The following is a 19,541-nucleotide window of genomic DNA, read 5'->3' on the forward strand; positions in this document are numbered from 1 at the left end:
CAGGCAGAGGTGCAGCAGATGGCTTGGCAGGGAGGGAGCTGGGTGCTCTGAGGGCCCAGTTTGTCGAGCAGCAGGGGCACAAAATCTGCTCTTGCTCTTGTGGCTGCCAGGGTGGGACAGGCGAAGTCGTTGGTGTTGTGGGAGCTTAAAGGGTTGTTCTCGCAGCTCCTGGGCTCAGGTCTGGGCACAGCACATCCTTGTGAGTCCCACTGCTTGTGGGAAAATGGGAAGAAATTCCTGGCTGTTGTCTGATGGCACAAATCCCCAGAGCCCGCTGCTGTGTAAATGTGACTGGGAAAAGTTGCTGCTTGAGGGCATGGGGTGAGCGTGTACCAGAGCTGGGATAAATGTCAGCGCCTGATCTCAGTTACTGCCGTGAGTCATGCTCCCAGCCAGCGCCTTTCACAGACAGCGGGATGAATGTGCAGTTTGAAGCAGGGATCCCTGAAAAGAGAGCCTTTAAAACCCTCGGCCTGTCGACCTGTGTGGGTTGTTAACCGCCCAGCTTCTGTGAGCAGAGCCAGATTTAACTGCAGTCCAGCTTAACCGCGTGAATTTTAGAGCTTTAGTCTTTTAAAAACCCAGCCTGAAGCCTAGGCAGCAGCATCCAGCTCTCTGCTGTGCCACGTGGAGGCTAATCCAGTTACCCTGTCCCCTGCAGTGCCGTGACGCGCTGACCACACGCCAGAAGCTGATTGCCCAGGACTACAAAGTCAGTTACTCGCTGGCCAAGTCCTGCAAGAGTGACCTGAAGAAGTACCGCTGCAACGTGGAGAACCTTCCCCGCTCCCGGGAGGCCAGGCTGTCCTACCTCCTGATGTGCCTGGAGTCGGCCGTGCACAGAGGTGAGTGGAGCTGACCCGAGAGATGCCACTTGTGGGGTGTTGATGTTAAAAGTTTTCTTTTGGACGTTGAACGAGCAGCTTCAGCACCTATTTGTGGTCACCTCCTCCAAGTAACCTCCCATCGTCTGTTCCAAAGGCAGGTTTCCTCATTGCGACGCTTTCCTTGGCGGTGTTTTGAGGATGAGGATAGCTGAGTAAGCCTCTGACGCTGGCTTTTATTGCCTAGGCAAGAAGTTTAAAATGCAAAATAGTAAATCCCACTTGGACTGATGTGTAATTGCAAATCCTTCTATTCACTATGGACTCAAACAGCTCTTTTTTTTCCCTCCTGTGCAGTAAGCATTAACTATGGTGCTAGTTTAAAACACAACGGGCATCTTGTTTATCACCACTCGGGGAAAGACAGGGCTCAGTCCCATGCCTCCACTTAATCCTGTGCCTCTTGTAAGTAATGTCTCTTCCTCTACAGTTATGTAGGTTGGGTAAATGCCTTAATTTCTATACCCCTTCCCTAGTTTATGCTGCATAGAAGGCTGGTAAGTGTGAGAACATCCTTTATACACTTAAGACATCTCCAGCTTACGCTAACTTAACACCAGTGACTGTCCCAAAGGCAATATAGGCCCCCCTATACAGCGAGACCTCGTTGAAGGTTCTCCATGAAGTTGCCATAATGTGTAAAACTGGCATGTTTTAATCCTCTGCATCTGCACTGGAGAACTGTTTGTGTTTCCCCTGGCGTGCAGCTGGTGGTTTATGATTCAGCGGCATGGCTGCGTGCTGCAGTGGCTCTGGCACAGGAGGGGAAGGCGAAGGCTGCTGTACCTCTGCAAGCAGCCTGCATTCACGAGTTTGAATAGCTCGTCCTTTCTGATTGATGTGGAAATGATGTGTGCTGTTTGCAGAAGAGTTTTCTTCCTCACCCTGCAGTAGGGCAGGTGTTTTCCTGATTTACAGAAAACTTCTGTTCAGTTCCTGATTTCAGCTTCCACAGAACAGGCTTTGGTGTGGCTCACGCATGAAGCACAGCCCTGGAGGAACACTTGTTGTTCCTCACACTCCCAAGTATTTGCCCAAAAATGCCTGGGAGCCCCTGCGGTGGGGTAGGGCCTCCGTTAGTGGGGAGCTGTGCCCGTGTGAACAGAGCATGGTGGGAGGCTAGGGAAGAGAAAAAAGCCATCACATTCCTCTTGATTCCCAAAACAACCTATCTAGATGGGATTGTAGAAGAGCTTACAGTGGATGTAAGCACTTTTAAAGGTGAATTTTGTACCACAGTTGGTTAGCTAGACGCTCAGTATGTTCTCCTGTTAATGTGTCCTATTTTTTTTTTGGCTTCCTGAGCACATATGTGCTGTTGATCTAGAAAACCTTTCCTCAGAGAAGGCATTTACCATGCTGTCCAGACAGATTCCTCCTCCAGTTCCGTATCAAGCTGTTAAATTACCAGAGGTGACTTCCATTCCCAGAGTTAAAAGCACACACTGGAGTGTACAGGCGGCAGGTAACCCGTGCAGCAGAGCTGCAGATGCACCGAGCGTTTTCAGCTGCTCTTCAAAAGCAGCTCCTGGACTGTGGGATCCAACATAATATTGTCCTCATCTTCCCAGAAGTGTTTTTTGTCCACAGAACTGTGATCTTGCAGGTTCAGTGAAATGAAAAGATCCAAAGCAATGCTTGGTCTAGTCCCCAGGTGCCTGCCGTGGCACGCTGGTTGCCATCAGGATTTTCTCATCGTGTGGGTGCTGTCCCTGTCCTTCCAGCACCACGGTAGCCCAAAGAATCCAGGTCGAGAAGGGCGCCAGGACTAAATCTCGTCTCCTTCTCTTGGCTTTAGGTCGGCAAGTGAGCAGCGAGTGCCAGGGCGAAATGCTGGACTACCGGCGCATGCTGATGGAGGACTTCTCCCTGAGCCCCGAGATCATCCTCAGCTGCCGGGGGGAGATCGAGCACCACTGCTCCGGCCTGCACCGCAAAGGGCGCACGCTGCACTGCCTGATGAAGGTGGTGCGGGGGGAGAAGGGCAACGTGGGGCTCAACTGCCAGCAGGCGGTAAGGGGGCTTTCCTCACCTCGGGTCTGGGGAGCGGGGCTGCTAAAGCACTCACGGGCAGCGACCTGCCTGTCGGTTACCTGTTACCGTGATAGGAAGTGTAACTTTGGGATTTAGCAGCACGTCAGCAGTGCTTCCTTCTCAAAAAATACCACCTGAGTTGCTCTGGGTTTTGTATTTGATCTCCAGCACTTCTCGTGTTGTGGAATTCTGTCCTGGATGTAAGCTGTAGGGAAACCTTATGTTTTAAAACATTGCCTCTGCTTCCCTTTTCCTCCTGTGCCTCTCTCTGTTGGTGGGAATGCTCCAAACCTTCTCGAAGAAACTCCCCACTCAGTATTATTTATTTTGCTATTTGATCTTGAATGATGGACGTGGAACTTCAGGTACAGCGTGCTGCTGCGCACCGTTGTGGTTGCAGCCACTGAAGCGAATGGTCATTCTTCTCCAAAATACCTTCTTAAAATGGGCTGATTCTTTTTTTGCCTTTTTAAAAATTTAGTTTAGGCCCAGTTGTGTCCTGTCTGTAGTCTCTTTAAACTGAAAGTGATTATTTAATACTTTTCCAAGCTCGTTAGTGCTGCTTAACGTGGTGTTATGTTTTCATACCTAATCCTGGTTTTAGTGACCCTTCAGCCCATGTGTGTGAGATGAGCCTGGAAAAGTGACACCAATGCAGACAGCAGCTGAGGAGTGCTCCTGCTGATGTAGGAGTCTGGGAGATGGATGCTCTTGACCTCCCACGATACATGGAGCTTCCATAGTCCATTTCCACTGGAAATGTAGTTTAAAGCCTGGGGCCAAAACGTTGCCATTTATGCTATCCTAAATGTTAGCTGCGTGTGTTGTCAAAGAAATGAGTATCTGCTATTTTTTTAAGGGATAGGACATTTCTGTGATGAAATTTTAAATGTGAACCTAAACTTTCTGCCTCAGTCCTTGAGTACCTGCAAATTACCAGGAGTTGGTTCTTGGGAATAACTTCTAGATGATGAAATGCGTGCTCAGGGTAAGTCTTCAGCTGAGGCAGGAAACCTCCCAAAAGTGATAGGAGATTTCAGACTTTGGGGGGAAAATATGCTTGTGGAAATCTAGACGGAGGTTGTTTTTGGTTCCTTTCCCATGAAGCCGCTGCTGCATTTTTGTGCAGTAAGTTTGTGCCACAGCTGGGCTTGGTAACAGCTCCCCGTGATGTGGAATGACCTCTGCTGTGGCCTCTGCAAGAGGCAATGTGAGCAAATTGAATGCTGATGTTACAGAATGCCATTTAATTTTTGTGGGCAAAAGAAAATAGATGATTGCAAGGATAAAAATAAAAATGTCCTAGTACCTGGGGCCTGGCATAGTGCTGTTGTAGAGCTACCTACAACTTCCGAGGTGCCAAATTGTTGGTGGATTTGCTTGTGAGTGGTGCTGGCTGGGTTGGTGTGGCTGTCTGCAGTCACTGCTTTTGTTCTGTTTGGATTTATTGTTCCGTTTTTGGATTTATTGTGTTTGGATTTATTGTGTTGGAACGAGCTCCCTGCTTTTACTTCCTATGGTAACTTTAGAGGGAGGGGAACGTTGTCGGAAAACTGCTTTGGATCTGTCTCCAGACATTGGTTTTTGTACTTGGAGTGTCCCAGCCTTGTTCTGGTGCTTAATTAACATCATCAGGTATTGCTGGTAGTGCCCTGGTCCCTTGGCTAGCCCGGGGCAGTGGGGTTGTCCTGCAGTCCCCCGCTGCAGGTGCTGCATGGCCAGGCTCCTGCCCACACTATTTGCCAGATGAAATTGGGGTGGGAAGTGTCCAACTTGGACCTGTTTTCTCTTCGACTGACCTGCATCGTTCTGCTTGTCTTGCATTACGAAAGGAGGGTGTTTGCCCATCTGCCAAGAGCAACTACAAGCCCTCAGATGATTTATAAAAGGTTCCTTGCCCTCAGTGAGGAGACGCATGCTGTTAGCGTGCTTCTGTGGGCCTTTGCATTTTGTGATGGGGAAAGAAATCCTCTCAAAGAAGGTAGAACTGGAGCACATCCTGCCACATAAAGCAAGCTCCGTGTTGCTTTGGGGGAGCTAACACCTCGGATTTGCTTTGAAAATAAGTGGCTTTTCTGTTGCTCTGGCCTTTGCGGGTTTTTGTGTTTAGTCCCTTGAGCATGTAAGATGGTAATCCCGGCTAAAAGGGCAGATATCCCTGCTTTCAGTTCTTAATATGGCTAATAAATCGATAATTAACTGAATTTAGCTCCAAGTCAGTTGAAAGTTGAGGATTACAAAGCTTATCCAGCTGCTTTTAGCACCCAGGGTTAGCTGTGGGGGGGAGGAACTTCTGTAAAACCCTCACTCCTGTTAGCGGGGCCAATATTCCCCTCCCTGCAGCCAGGGCACTGGCTCCCAGCTTTGCATCTCCCACTGGGGTGGGAATCAGGACCTGGCATCCTGCAGTCATGCCCCAGGCAGCACGGTGAGGTCAGGATGCTTGGAATCGAGCTGGTGCCTCTGAAACGCTGCCAGTTTACTCACCTTAAATTTAACCTTAAAACGTCAGGTTTGAGGTTTTATTCTTACATCCTCCCTCGAGGGAGGAGCTCCAGTATCACACCTGACACTGCTTTATGTAAACCTCTGACACGGAGCAGGACCAGTGTCCCACGTGCAGCATCCATTTGCTCTGAAAATACCCCAAGAATTTTTGACCCAGCAGTCTGTGCCTGCTCAGCAGTGCTCTTCCAAGCTGCCCGCATCCTTGAGCCAGGACTGAGCTGCAGAAAACCTGGTGTTCCTCCCAGGCGTCGTGGGTCTGCCTTGGTCAGAAGCTTCCCGCTGGATAAATAGTGCCAGCTTTCCTTTTCTCCAGGCTGACGGCTTGCTGGGTGGCGTTTAGGTGCAGGCTGTGGAAGCTGGAGGATAAAATTGCAGCTGTGCTTTGGATCTGGTTGGGTAGGTGTCAGGACAACAACCATTGGATGTCCATGTGCAGCTGCCTTCCAAGCAAGCTCTTTTTTTTTTTTCCTCTCATTTTGTCAGCTGAAAACATTTGCCTGTAGAACAGTGACACTGGTTCACCCTGTGGCTCATCGGTCTCTGGGAGGTGAAGTGGCTTCAGGGCTGGTGATGGCTGAGAAAGCTGCCTGCTCCCCCAGAACTAAGTAGATAAGGAGAAGGAGAACCAGCACCCTGCTTTTTCTGTGATATATGCTAATAAATAATAATTTATTTATATGCTTTTTAATAATTTATATGCTTTTTAATAATTTATTTATATTATTTTTTATATATGCTAATAAATAATATGCTAATAAATTTTGTCCTATAGGTCCAATTGTGGTTCCTTTGGCTTCTAAAAGCTCGAGTGGGCATCCCTGCGGGGACGCTGCTTCATGGGGTGTGACATTTCATCCCGTATTTGTCTGGTGTCCTCTCTAGACAATTCAGAAATGTTTTCGGCTTTGTTTGTAGCTCGGCAGCTGTACTTTAAACACTGGTTTGCGTTTCAGCTTAGAGCAGTAGGTAATAGCCATGGAAATGTGACAAATTCGCATGCCTGCTGTCAGCTTTATAGGATGCGGCTGCCATCAAGGCACAAGAAAGGTTTGGGCGTTACACTGAGTTCCCCTGTCCACAATTTCTTTCTTCCAGCTCCAAACGCTGATCCAGGAGACCGACCCCGGGGCAGATTACCGCATCGACCGCGCGCTGAACGAGGCCTGCGAGTCGGTCATACAGACGGCCTGCAAGCACATCCGCTCCGGGGACCCCATGTAGGTGGCTCGCAGTTACACCGGGCTCCTGGTCACCTTGGGCACCCTCAGAGGCTGTGTGGCTGAGCGGTGTAGATACTAAATCCAGGCCAGGAATGAGTCCTTGCCATTCCCACAGGGTTTGAGGTGTGAACCAAGCTCTGCCTCCCTCCCTGCCCCGTAAGCAGGCCCAGAGCTCCCATATCAGAGCGGGTTTGCGCTGCTGAGGGACGTAGATTTCTCAGGCTTACATTTGTAACGCTTGATGTGCTAATTTCCCTCACTACGTAAGTCTTTAGCAATATCACAAAGAGAGGCAGCAAGCTTTGAAAGGCTGGTTAAGCAAACCCGTGCTGCAGAGCCAAACGGCTCCTTCATCTTGGGCCTGATGGGTATCATCTCCTGAGCCAGGCTCTCTCTAAAATACCCCTTACAGTTCTGTTATGTGTCAGCTTTGCTGAGATAACTAAAAAGGGGAAATGTGAGGGTGTAAATGTGGTATGTAGCTGTTTTTGACGTCCTCTTTTTGAAGGAGAAAGATCATCTTCACTGGGTTTGAGTGTCTTATCTATGGCTTGTTGGGAAGACTGATTTGGCAACGCTGACTGCTACAAGGGAGCTCAGCATGATCGTGTCCCTTGCCTAACTCCTTTTCTTCTGGTTGCAGGATTCTGTCTTGCCTGATGGAGCACTTATATACAGAAAAGATGGTGGAGGACTGCGAGCACAGGCTCCTGGAGCTCCAGTATTTTATATCTCGTGACTGGAAGTGAGTACTGTAAAACAAACTGTGTCCTCGCTTGCTGCTTGTGTTTAGTGCTTGGATGCGTTAGGAATCCCTTCCAAACAGCATTGCTTGTTCTTGTTGAAATGAGAGTGAACTTCTAATTGTGCCAGGTCTGTAGGGCATCAATACCTGCCTAGATCAATAAAAGCAAAAGCTGGTGAGGAAAAGTAAGGGTGATGCCCACTTAGGCTTTTTTATACACTTAAAAGAAATGGTGCAGCCCTAGGAGGTGCCTTGAGATTGAGTTCTGAAATTCAACACATCTTTCATTAAAAGAAGTTTTTCTGGCCACAGTGAAGGTCACTTTACGTGTAGGAGGCAGCCAATTTATCTGCTGTGTGCTACAAAAGGGGAGTTAGGAAAACAAGCTACCAAATGTCACAGAGCTGTGGTTGTAGGAGGTCTCCTGCTTCTGCCTTGTTTGAAACTGTCTAGGTGTGATTACAGCCTGCAGAGTGGACACGATTCCCTTTGGAGCACAACTTTTCCATCTATTTCATCAAATCACAGCAGGGCTTTGAGATATCTGCAGAGCCCCCTGTGCCTGTGTGGGTTAAGATGACTGCAAGTGGGGTATAAATTTGTTAAACATGAGCAACGAGGAAAAAAATAAACATTTGGCTTTTCTTCTGAAGAAGGTTGAGAGGTAAAGAAATGGAGTACATCAAATGGGGGGTTCTGCAAGAGATGGAACAATGATTCTCAGTGACCCTGAGGGGAGTGCAAGGCCAGAAGCTGTGGGCTGCAGTTGCTGCAGAGGGCATTCAAATCAGACATGAGGAAAATCTGAGTCCCAGCGGTACCTGTGGGCAGCGCTGCCGGTAGTTAAGAGCTGATATGCTCTGTGATCTTCTGCTTCTAAAACACAAGAAGCTTCACGGACCACAGAACCTACGGCTTCGTGGCTGCTTGTTTAGTCATCTCGATAATTGCCTCCATAGCTAGACAAGAATACTTAATTTTTTTCCTCCTCCTGTTTTTCCCCTTCATCACTGGTTTTCCTGCCTCTGCCATGTTTCCAGCTGAGGCTGGAAATATTATTTGAGCCACACTTTGATTGGAAGAAAGCAAAAAACGAGTATTTGCATTTTGCTGGGAATAAAGATAATCTTAATTCATATTGCAGGCAGGGCAGCGTTGGTTCGCCTTTCTTGTTTAACCGCTGTTCCCTGAAACTGTTGTACTCGATGCCTAGTGTAGATGTTCAGAATAGAGATCTTTGTGGTTTTCTTTCTACTTTTATTGCTGTCAGTATAATTTTGTCCGCTGGTATACTTTGATACCTTCTAAAGCATTGTAGAAATCAGGTTTCCATTCCGGGAAGTTGGCAATCTCTGCCTTAGTTTTAATCTAAGTAGGCGTTGTCTTAAGAAATCTGCTCTTGCAGTTTTCTTGTATGCAAAAGTAAGGGACGGCTGAGCCTGCAGTTAGCACAGATCCGGAGCAGACAATAATTAATCTAGCTCAGATTTGTATGAAACTGGCGTTTCAAAATGGCAGCAGTGCAAGGTAAATGTAAGATACTGTACGAGCAGAACACGGCATGCACCCACTTCGCTGCTGCTGTGGCACGTCAAGGAGATGACTTCTTTTTTCACATGTCAGCGTTTGGCTGACATGAGGTAGAAGAGAATGGGAAGCATTGAAGATTTGATCTGTAATTAAAGATCTTGATCTAATTTTGCAAGACTACGGAGTTGATCCCAAACTGCTGGGCAGGCATTTTGCCACCAGGTGGTTCAGCTGGCTGGGTGCTGCTGCTAGATGATGTGGTGGTGTAGGAAACTTGAGGTGGATTTTTCTGCCTCAAAAGCACTTCAGAATGAGAAAGGCTGAAGGTTGGAGCGTGTGAGGTGCCCCAGGAATGGAAGTGCTAGTGGTGGCTTCTCTGTCTGCAGGTTGGACACGGTCCTGTACCGCAAGTGTCAGGGAGACGCCTCCCGCCTGTGCCATACCCACGGCTGGAACGAGACGAGCGAGCTGATGCCCCCGGGGGCGGTGTTCTCCTGCCTGTACAGGCATGCCTACCGCACCGAGGAGCAGGGAAGGAGGGTAAGTGCTGGCCGCAGCCTTCTGCTGCTTGATTTGTGCTATGTGCTGGTTGTAACCTGCATCTGGAAGTGGGACTTGCTGTGCTGCAACTGCAAGAACTCTCAGGAGCTGGTAAGAAGTTTTACCACGGGCATTTCTTGCGCTAGTTCAGATGCCCAGCTCCTTCTTGAGCGTGCCCTGAAGGTCTGTGTTACTGTTCTGGTAAGGCAAAACGATCACACTGAGATGGGCCAATTGCCCCCAGGGGGAATTGTGTGCTGACAGCTCCTTGTGAATGTCTGCACAGACACAGCCGGTCCTCCCTCCTCTTTCCAAAGCGTAATGTGATTCCTTGCAGATAGCTAGCACAATGGGTTTTATGCTAAAAGGCCTTCCCAAGCCCAGCTTTCCTGAGCTGTTTCTAATTAAGTTTGGAATTGAGTGCAACTTCAGATTATAGTCTGTTAAACTCTTCCTATTGATATAAAGCACGCTTTCAATTCTTCGGAGCGCACTGTCCGGGTAAATGTGCTTATGCTGCCTTTAAAGAAGACAGTAGGGATCTGACTTGCTGCCCTGCAGTCTGGAGATCCGCCATCGTCACGTTGGTTGGGTTCAGAGCTACTCTTTTCAAGTTTGCTGCCCTCTCGTGCCTTTATCAAGACGCTCCCTTGAAAGCAGCTGGGTTCTCTGTTCCGTTTCTTGTGGCACTGTACTGTACATGGCCCCCAGGAGTTGGGGTTACACAATGGGCTGGCTTAAAAATTAATTTCTACAGTTTGGTATAAAAGGTCTGTTGTGGCAGAGGTCAAGTATTGATTGAAAGCGTCTCACTTGTAGGAATATTTTTTAATGCACTTGCTTAGCGTGCTGAGTTGAGACTTTTTAATTCCATTTTATATTAGTGCTGACCAAAGAAATCAATAGCCACCCTGCAAATAATATCAGAGAGAAAAGGCTGTTAAATGTATTTTTCTTTTAGAAAGTAGGCCAAGGGAGCAGCTGTCATTTTGAAATTTAGTGTTTGAAAGCAAGCTCATTAGAGGTTGTATCTCTACTTTCTGCGGTGCTGTCTGTGAAATGCCAGCTAAGATCCAAAGCCCTGGAAGTTGTGTGTAACGTTTTAAGCTTTGACCGGTGCACTTGAGGTCTGGCAAGCACTGCAGCAGTATCCCTTGAATTTTCTACTGTTAGTCTGTTCCTCAGCTTTGACAGTGTTTGACAATTGCTGGCTCTGTTATGCCGCAGTGGGGATTGCTGAAAGGAATTTGTAGCTGGACTACGCTGCCTTGTGCTGGGCTTCCCTTTTTGGTCTTGAGGACCAAAAGCCATTCTGGCTTTCTTCTCCCTAAGCAGCCTGTAGCTTTGAATGAAGAGGAGATGCAACAGATAATCTAGGGACCTTTGCTGCTTTGACATCTTAAACCTTCTCTTGCTTTTGAATTTCCTTTGATGGAAAGAAAGGCGTGACAAAACTCCAAACTCCAAGAGGCTGATGGCTCATGTGGGCCCCAGCGGGCTCATGCTGAGCACTGGAGGACTCCTGGGACTGCGGATGGCCGGGCATTTTTTGGTCATTCCAATTAAATCACCTGGCAGTGTCCTGTACACGTTTGGAGACCCCGTGTGCTAAATGCTCTTTGCCCCCTCTGCAGCTATCGCGGGAGTGCCGAGCGGAGGTACAGCGCATCCTCCACCAGCGGGCCATGGACGTGAAGCTGGACCCAGCCCTGCAGGACAAGTGCATGATAGACCTGGGGAAGTGGTGCAGCGAAAAGACAGAGACAGGGCAGGTACTGTGCACGGCACGGCTGCGGCCTCGTCTTCAGAGCCAGGAGGGTGGGAAGGGCACGAGGAGGGCGGGATAAAGGAACATCTCGTAGCTAGTTGTCCCTTTATAGCCCAGATTCTATTAAAAATGCATGCAGTTTGAAACATAAACTACACTAGGCTGAGACTGAGGGCGTCTGAAGAAGCTTTGCACCGACAGCACAGCTGCAGCGACGTGAGAGGAATGAGATGGGGAAAGGGGACAGCTAACGAGAAGGACTTCATTGAAGCAACCCCACCCTGACTCTTATTTGTAATACTCTATTACGAGCTTGACATTTCCCACATAAACTTTATCCCATTCCCATTTGGCAAATACTGACATGCTTCCTGTGTTTATAGAGAGCTGAGCTAACATCTGCTGCTCTTTAACAAAGTTTCAACAAATACTTTCATGTTAAATTGCTGTGCCCTAGCATAGCTGTAGGGAAGGAGCCATTCGCCAGCAGATGCAGCAGAGCATACACCATTGACTTTTTGAAGTGTCTATTGCAGACTGGAAGTTTGGGTAATTAACTCCTCATTAAGGTTATGCAAAGGGCAAACTAAATGTGATATTCCAGAAGTGAAAGTGCTTCGTGCGGCTTCTGAGAACAGCGGCAACGTTTTAGACCGGTGCTCTCAGTCACTCTCTGCACATACCCGCTGCCCTGTAAAACAAAGCAAAACCTAAACAAAATCCACCAGCACCGAGTCTGGGGAATTTAAACTGGTGCGTTTGTGCAACATGCAAAAATTGTACAACTTAAGAAAAATTGTTGGCATATTTTTCATTTGAATAGGAAAAACGTGTTGTTATCAGATAGAAAAATACCATGTTCCCCGTATTCAGAACTGTTAATAATCAAAAAGAAAATACCGATACTGGCTCAAAGCAACTGTTTTACTGCTTTCACATAATATGCTATTTTGGGAGGCTTCTCCTTGAGAAATGAAAGATCAGCGTATTGACAGCATTTCAGGTCTAACACTTGCTGCCAGAGTGCAGATTCTGGGGATATTGCCTGTAATCCTCCATTTATTGCGCAAGTAAAGCTGCAGGACTGCTGATTCTTTTCACCAAATGATACTGTAAAAGGCAAAGGTAGGAAAGAAGATGGTGCTGAGCATTTAGGAGCCTGAACTATGAGTGCCAGTCGCAGGGGCAGCATTAAATGAGATTTAAGACTTTATGAAAAGGAAGGCAGTTTTGTATGTGTTGCACTTTCAAGCCTGAATTTTGAACTTGGTTTCTCAGACCGCACGCTGAAATGTCTGTTTTAATAGGAGCTGGAATGCCTTCAGGACCATCTTGACGACTTGGTGTCTGATTGCAGAGACATAGTGGGAAACCTTACTGAGCTGGAGTCTGAGGTGAGCAGTTCCCAGCCTGCAATTCAGGAGAGAGTTGAGCACGTTTGGTTAAAAATATCATTTTGACACTATTTAAAAAAAAAAAGAAAAGGGTAGCTGCAGAAATGCACATTTCTGAGATTAAGCAGAGGCCATCTCTTTTACCCTGTACAGTGTTAGTTTTCATGTGAGGTTCTTGAGGAAGAGAATGGAACAGCAGTTAAGGATGGTAAGCAGGAGAAATGCCATCACCAGCCTGTAGTAGCTTGTGGCACTGAAGCTAGGATGTCTCGAGCAGGTAACCCAGTCGCCTTTAGTACAAGTCAAAATATCATAGAATGGCTTGGGTTGGAAGGGACCTTAAAGCTCAGCCAGTTCCAACCCCCTGCCATGCACAGAGACACCTTCCACTAGACCAGGTTGCTCAAAACTCTGTCCGACCTGGCCTTAAACACTTCCGTGGATGAGGAAAACGTTTCTGGGACTTCATTTTTTGTTCTACTTGCAAGTAATTTTGAGTACCATGTTGCAACTTCCCCCTGGGTCCCGAATATTTTGCAGGAAATAACTACCGAGTATGTTGCTTAGGGTTTTTCAGTGAGGTCGGCAGCTTTGTTTGCTTTCGGAAGCTGCGTGTTTGACTGTCTTGCACCAAATTGTTCCCTGTACCTCTTCAGTCAACACTGTGCCCTAGGGGACACTTCCTTCCAGCGTTACAAAATGGTTTGCTCAGAACTACCATTAATTTTTAACTCCTACCCGAGTGTAGGGTGCCTTCTGGTGCTGCAGTATCCGATTTGGAGGAGACAGACTACATTATCCAAGCAGTGAGTTTTTAATCTGTGGAGGCCAAGCTTGTCCCTTAGTCCGGAAGGCTTGTCGTGCATTTGCCACATTACTGGCAGCAGTGAACTCCAGCATTTCCAGAACTGAAGGGTGGAGCTGGCTGAATTGCAGCCGAACAAAGGCCCTCTACACTGGCTCCAGTTAACTTGTGACAGTTTTTTTTCATAGTTTTTTCCTTGTCCATTTACTGTGAAATGAAATAGTGCATTTTTTCTGCAGGACATTCAAATCGAAGCCTTGTTGATGAGAGCGTGCGAGCCCATTATCCAGACCTTCTGTCACGTGAGTGCTTAGCAGTCTGAATATCTTTGGGAAAGAGCACTGAGGGAAAGGTTAGAGGTTGTATTATTAGTTCTTGACGTACTTTCTGCTCTCCAGAGGTAAAAATCAGAAGTAAGCAGTTACAGAAGTCTTTGATGGGGATCGGGGGAGGGGACGAACACAGGAATTCTTAGCTCCATGTGGTACTTTTGCTGTTGTCAGAGCCCCAGCACAAAAGCTGGAGATGGAAGATTTCCAATTACAGGGCAATTTTAAAGTTACTCTTCACAGTAGATTGGAAATTAAGCTTTTCCTTCCCCTTGCCCCCGAGCACTGCATCCAGCCCCTCCTCTGTGTGCAGCTGCTCACATTGCTGAAATAGCTTCTTACATTGCTCTAGGATTGAGTAGTTACAGAGCAGTAGAGGCACCTAAATGTAATATTTCATGGAGGCATTGAGTCTCTGCATTGTTTTCTCATGAGTGTAAAGCATGCATGCGTCTGAAACAATTCTTTTCTGAACTGTATCTGTAAATGCTTGTGTGCTACATGGTGAGTTGATGGTGAGTGTAAGCTCATGAGAGTGAGACTGTAAATTCCACTGCTCTCAATTATTTTCTGGTCGCAGTGGGCTAAGGAGTGTAAAAAATCATGACTTGGAGGGAGTAGCTCATTTTTTAAGCCTTTTGTGTGTCCTTCAGGAGGTTGCAGATAACCAGATTGATTCTGGGGACCTGATGGAGTGTCTAATACAGAACAAACACCAGAAGGAAATGAACGAAAAATGTGCCATCGGAGTTACTCATTTCCAGCTGGTGAGTAGTGCTTTTCTGTGCTATCAGTGGGAACTGGTTGTGTGTGTTGAGGGTGTTGACAGGAATTAGCTAATTATGAAACCCTTTCCTTTTCTGACATTGATTTCCAACTGAAGTTGCTTTTGTGAGTTCAGACAACTGTACTTGCATGCCTGGTCATAAAGGGTCACTTCTGGAGCTGGTTTATCCCCAGGCCCTCCTCCAGCCTGGCATATGGTAGGCAGGGTCCCAGCTTCTTCATCCCCCTTGCTTCCACGTGGATAAGTTGTGGCCAGAAGCATCTGCTGATTGTGTGATTCAACAAGTGTCCTTTCAGGCAGCATGTACTTTTTTTTTTTTTTTTTTTTTTTTTTCCCTCCAGGTGACCAACATTTCTAATTTCTGTTCTCTCCTGCAGGTTCAAATGAAAGACTTTAGGTTCTCATACAAGTTTAAAATGGCTTGCAAGGAGGATGTGCTGAAGCTTTGCCCCAACATCAAAAAAAAGTAGGTAGTGCTTAACTAAGCAGCATCCTGATTGTATAAATATGTAAGAAAGTTACAAGATATTTCATGTGACAGAAAACATTGGACTTCCTCCGAAGGCTGATTTTTTTGTGTTTTTCCTTAATAACTGTCCTGCAGATGCTTAAGGTAGAGGCATTGCCTGCCTCTTTCAAAGTACTTCTGCTTTACCCTTGCATATGAGCTTTCCTCTTTATTATTTTTCATGCTCTGAAAATAGCTAGCAATCACAATTTGTGGTCTCCGTGTCCCAGGATGCTCTATATCCTTGCTAGATCCATCATCCTCTGAGATACAGGCTACCAATGTTTCAGTTGCTGAGCTGGAAAAGGAAAACACTGCACTTGCTTTAGCTGGCTTGTTCATTTCAGGAGGAAGTTTTTAATATCCTTCTCCAGCGATGTAAGGCTAAATCACACACAAGGTTGATCCTGTTCATGGGTGGCAAGGCTATTTGCATTTTATGATAGAGATGCCCTTCCCATAACGCAAAAGGATGGTTTGCAGTGCCATCCATGTAGGTATTCACCTTCATCGTGCATTTCTGAGGCTAAGTAAGGCTTTTCTCAAGTGCCCAGTGACTTGAGGGCAGGTCTTGTTGTACAGGGAGCGTGGTGGGGTTTGGAATATATTACTGCACCTGCTGATTTAAACCCCAATTAGATATCATCCAATTTAGGGGGTTAATCGTGATCAGTTACTCTGTACAGAGCTGTACCCAGGCTAGAAGTAGCCGTAGATCCCAAAGGACTTTTATGTTTAGATCCTTGGTGTAAATTTCTCTGGTGTGGTGCTCCAACACCAGTACTGGTTGATCGAAGTGGAGAGTACAGGGGTTAAAAAAAACTTCTTGTCTTTTCTGCAGGGTGGATGTAGTGATCTGTCTGAGCACAACCGTGCGCAACGATACTTTGCAGGATGCCAAGGAGCACAGGGTGTCTCTGAAGTGCCGCAAGCAGCTGCGCGTTGAGGAGCTGGAGATGGTAAACATGCATGAAACTCTTGCCTGCCTGCTCTTCTAGCAAGGTCTCGTAGTCAGAGTTTCCTAGCTTGTCCACCCTGGAAAAAAAATAATGAAGCTCATTTGTAAGATGTATCTAATTTATTTTTATTCCGCTCCTCTCTTACAAATCCAGGCTCAATTGACCTTCACAGTGAAAATACTGATTGTCTACTTCAGTGCCTTATCTATAGTCTCATGAAGGCTAAAGCAAGCTGAGTGGTCATTGGAGTTTCAGCTAGAAATGATGATGTTGGGCATTCAATTGCAATGTGCTACATGTGTTGATGTCCTTAAAGTCCTCCAGGAGAGAATACGAGCTTCGTTTTGCAGACTGAGGCAACAAGAACAGATGAATCACCTTGACTCTAGCCCCTCGAAGTTGCTCAGTGGATAAATAGGAATAGTGCTTGTTCTAGTATGCGAGGCTGCCTCTTAGCTTCCTGCTGCAGTACTGACAGCAAGAAACCTGAGGGCTTTATCTGGTAGTTCGGATGTCAGAGCTTCACCTCTCGTAGGCCTGTAGCAGAAGAGGCAGTGCTCTTGCTTTCACATGGAAGAATTTAAGTGGTGGGCATCACTAAAAGCAGGGAGCTTCGTTCACATTCTCTAGATCACCCAACAGATGGTTGGTTATTAAAATTTCCTTTAGCTTTCACCGGAGAAGTTTTAGCTGTCTCAGACGTTTGTGTTGATGCCATTTTAGGAGGAGCAGGGAAAACAATTTCTTAGCTTTGGAATTTGGTTTAAATGGAGAAGACTTTCTCTAGCATTAAAACAAATGAAAAAACCCACCACCACCAAAAAAAAACACAACACCAAACACCACCACACAAAACTGATTCACTTATGGATTTGTGTAGCTGAGTTCCCACTGACACTATTTCTTACCTCTAAGAGCCTTAATTCAACCTGCCTGTTGGGACAGTTGATTCCTTTTTATAAGTAGAGGACTCTGTTTAAGCTTTTAATTATTACTCCTAGTGAAAAGTTTGTGTTGTAATTTATCCTGCAGACTGAGGATATCAGGCTTGAACCAGAACTGTATGAGGCTTGTAAAAGTGACATCAAGAATTACTGCCAAAATGTGCCCTATGGCAATGCTCAGGTAATGGATCATATTAATAATTTACACTTTAATTTGTGCTTTCATTTTGGGAAACTTGTGAAGATCATTTTTTTTTTTGTCTCTGAATGCAGATTTAGGTTTTCATTTTGATATCACTCAAATCTTTTGTCAGTGTTTTGGAGCATTTAACTTTTTTTTACGAGTTCGCAAGCATTAATAGTGAGGGAATGCAGTGCTGTGAGCAAGGCATCCCTCACTTAATGCTGATTTTAAGCTATTAGCTGCCGGTTACTGCAAATGTTGCTGAAGATTGCTTGGGTGTAATCTTCAAGATGAGGTTTGGGGTTTTGGAACAGGTCCAGGTGGCCTTTGTTTCATTAAGTTTGTGGGAAAATACGAGCTTAAGACAAGTGGTGGATATCAGCCCTGGTAATTGCTTTTTTGATAAATATTAGCATCGTAAACTTAGCTGCACAAGTCAGGTGAAGATGGTGAGCCAGCAGGGGAGCACGTAGCTGGGTTTGGAGCAGCATATGGCACGATCCTGCCCACGGTGCCTCCGTCATGCCTGTAACGCTGTGTTGTAGATCATCGAATGCCTGAAAGAAATCAAGAAGCAGCTGAGCACCCGGTGCCACCAGAAGGTGTTTAAACTGCAGGAGACAGAGATGATGGATCCGGAGTTGGACTACACGCTCATGAGAGTCTGCAAGCAGATGATCAAGGTGATGGATAGTGTGCTGATCTGGGGGGGAGGTTGGGATATGAGAGCCTTTCTAGTGTCTTAAACTATTTGTTTTAAACTTCCCTTAAAGACTTGTGACAAAATGGCTGTGTTTGTTTCAGAAGGACAATTGCTTTTATGCAAAGCAATCAGGTTCCTGACTCTGAATCAGGCAAAGGTTTCTTAGGGGTTCTTTTAGTTTTACGTCCTCTAAATATCAGATCAAAGCCTGTACGCTGAGAATTTATGATTACAGAGAGGAATAACATCGTCGGTTCACTGCTGACCTGGCGTGTGCAGATTTTCATCAAGCATGCAATTCTCAACATCTTGAGAATTCGGTGCTCTTCAGAGCAGGTCTGTGCTTTTAAAGGAAGACCTGTAACCTCTCTGAAACAGCGAGGATTAGAAAATGCACCAGCCTTACCTTAGAGCTGCAGAATTGGTTTCTAACAGAAGAAACAAATAATGTGGTCTGAATTGTGGATAAGCTGGTTAGCTTCTGGCTATCTCATTCAGGACAGGAATGGGCAAGTTAATGTCAGTGACCTATTCTCAGCTTTCTTGTTATCTGTGGTCTTAACTTGCCCCGAATGCTAATAATGAAGTATTTTATTGTCACTTTGTCCAGCCAGCACTTACGCAGAGCACCAGAGTGTGTCTGGACTTAACGGATTACCTTTCCAGTTTCTAAAATAAAGGGGAATGAAAGCAGCTTGATATGGGATCTGATAAAACGGGCATGTCTTGTAAAGATGTGCTGTAACTTAAGAATTGGAAAAAATCAAAGGCAAATTACTCTTGATATTACCAACACAAGCTGCAGCCTAAAAGCTAGTCAGGACTGTGCGGCTCAGTGCTTGTGCTGTAAGCACAGATATTTGTATTCACGCCCATGGCCAATTTAGAGTGGCTCTGCTCTGGCTAGTTGGAGATGGGCTGGGGAGCAGGGAGCTGTGTGCGCCTCCAGCTCGGGTGTGTGGTTCTGCAATCTGTGAGCTCCTGCTGTTTCAAGTGTTTGTGGTGAAATTTGGACTTTTTTCTTTGTAGCGTTTCTGTCCAGAGGCAGACTCAAAAAATATGCTGCAGTGTTTAAAGCAAAACAAGAACAGTGAAGTGATGGATCCTAAATGCAAGCAAATGATAACCAAGCGCCAGATTACCCAGAACACAGGTATCCCCCTTTGAAAATGCCTAGCTGCCCTTTGAGCTGTTGAATTTTCTGCATGGCTGGAAGAGTATTGGCTTCATTTTTTTCTTTCCCAGTTGTCAGTGCACACAGACTTTATTCCGCCAAGTTCTTGAGGGTCAACACGTGTTGTTAGGTCTGCTTTACTCCTGAAGCATCACTTACCTCACAAGTTAAAATGAATTAGTGGGAACATACTGTTTTATCCCCAGAATTATATTTATGGGAAAAAGAATGTCATCCAGGAAACTTCTGTCAAATCTCTCTTGGACTGTTACGTTCTGTGATCTGAGACATCTAATGAAGTTCTGTGTTCTTTCCTGGTTAGATTACCGTTTAAACCCAGTGCTCAGGAAGGCCTGCAAAGCAGACATACCGAAATTTTGCCAGAACATCCTGAACAGGGCTAAGGATGATACAGAACTGGAGGGGCAAGTCATCTCCTGCCTGAAGCTGAAATATGCAGACCAGGTGAGTAGAGCTGATGTATGAAAATCAGGCTGCAGGATTGTGCTGTGCAATTCTCATCGA

At 46.2% G+C, this 19,541-nt stretch overlaps 1 protein-coding gene across 1 annotated transcript in view; it reads left to right on the forward strand.

Moving 5' to 3' along the window:
• Positions 1-19,541, forward strand: part of GLG1 (golgi glycoprotein 1) — a 65,988-nt gene that overhangs the window by 37,171 nt on the left and 9,276 nt on the right. Inside the window, exons 7-21 of the mRNA XM_032195724.1 lie at positions 662-845; positions 2,683-2,897; positions 6,522-6,643; positions 7,290-7,391; positions 9,308-9,461; positions 11,096-11,233; positions 12,537-12,623; positions 13,668-13,730; positions 14,411-14,524; positions 14,922-15,010; positions 15,894-16,011; positions 17,044-17,136; positions 17,685-17,822; positions 18,872-18,995; positions 19,339-19,481. Coding sequence (XP_032051615.1) covers positions 662-845; positions 2,683-2,897; positions 6,522-6,643; positions 7,290-7,391; positions 9,308-9,461; positions 11,096-11,233; positions 12,537-12,623; positions 13,668-13,730; positions 14,411-14,524; positions 14,922-15,010; positions 15,894-16,011; positions 17,044-17,136; positions 17,685-17,822; positions 18,872-18,995; positions 19,339-19,481 — 1,884 coding nt within the window. The remainder of the gene's footprint in view (positions 1-661; positions 846-2,682; positions 2,898-6,521; positions 6,644-7,289; positions 7,392-9,307; positions 9,462-11,095; positions 11,234-12,536; positions 12,624-13,667; positions 13,731-14,410; positions 14,525-14,921; positions 15,011-15,893; positions 16,012-17,043; positions 17,137-17,684; positions 17,823-18,871; positions 18,996-19,338; positions 19,482-19,541) is intronic.

Source organism: Aythya fuligula, chromosome 12, assembly GCF_009819795.1.
Source record: "Aythya fuligula isolate bAytFul2 chromosome 12, bAytFul2.pri, whole genome shotgun sequence".
NCBI classification, from domain to species: Eukaryota; Metazoa; Chordata; class Aves; order Anseriformes; family Anatidae; genus Aythya; species Aythya fuligula.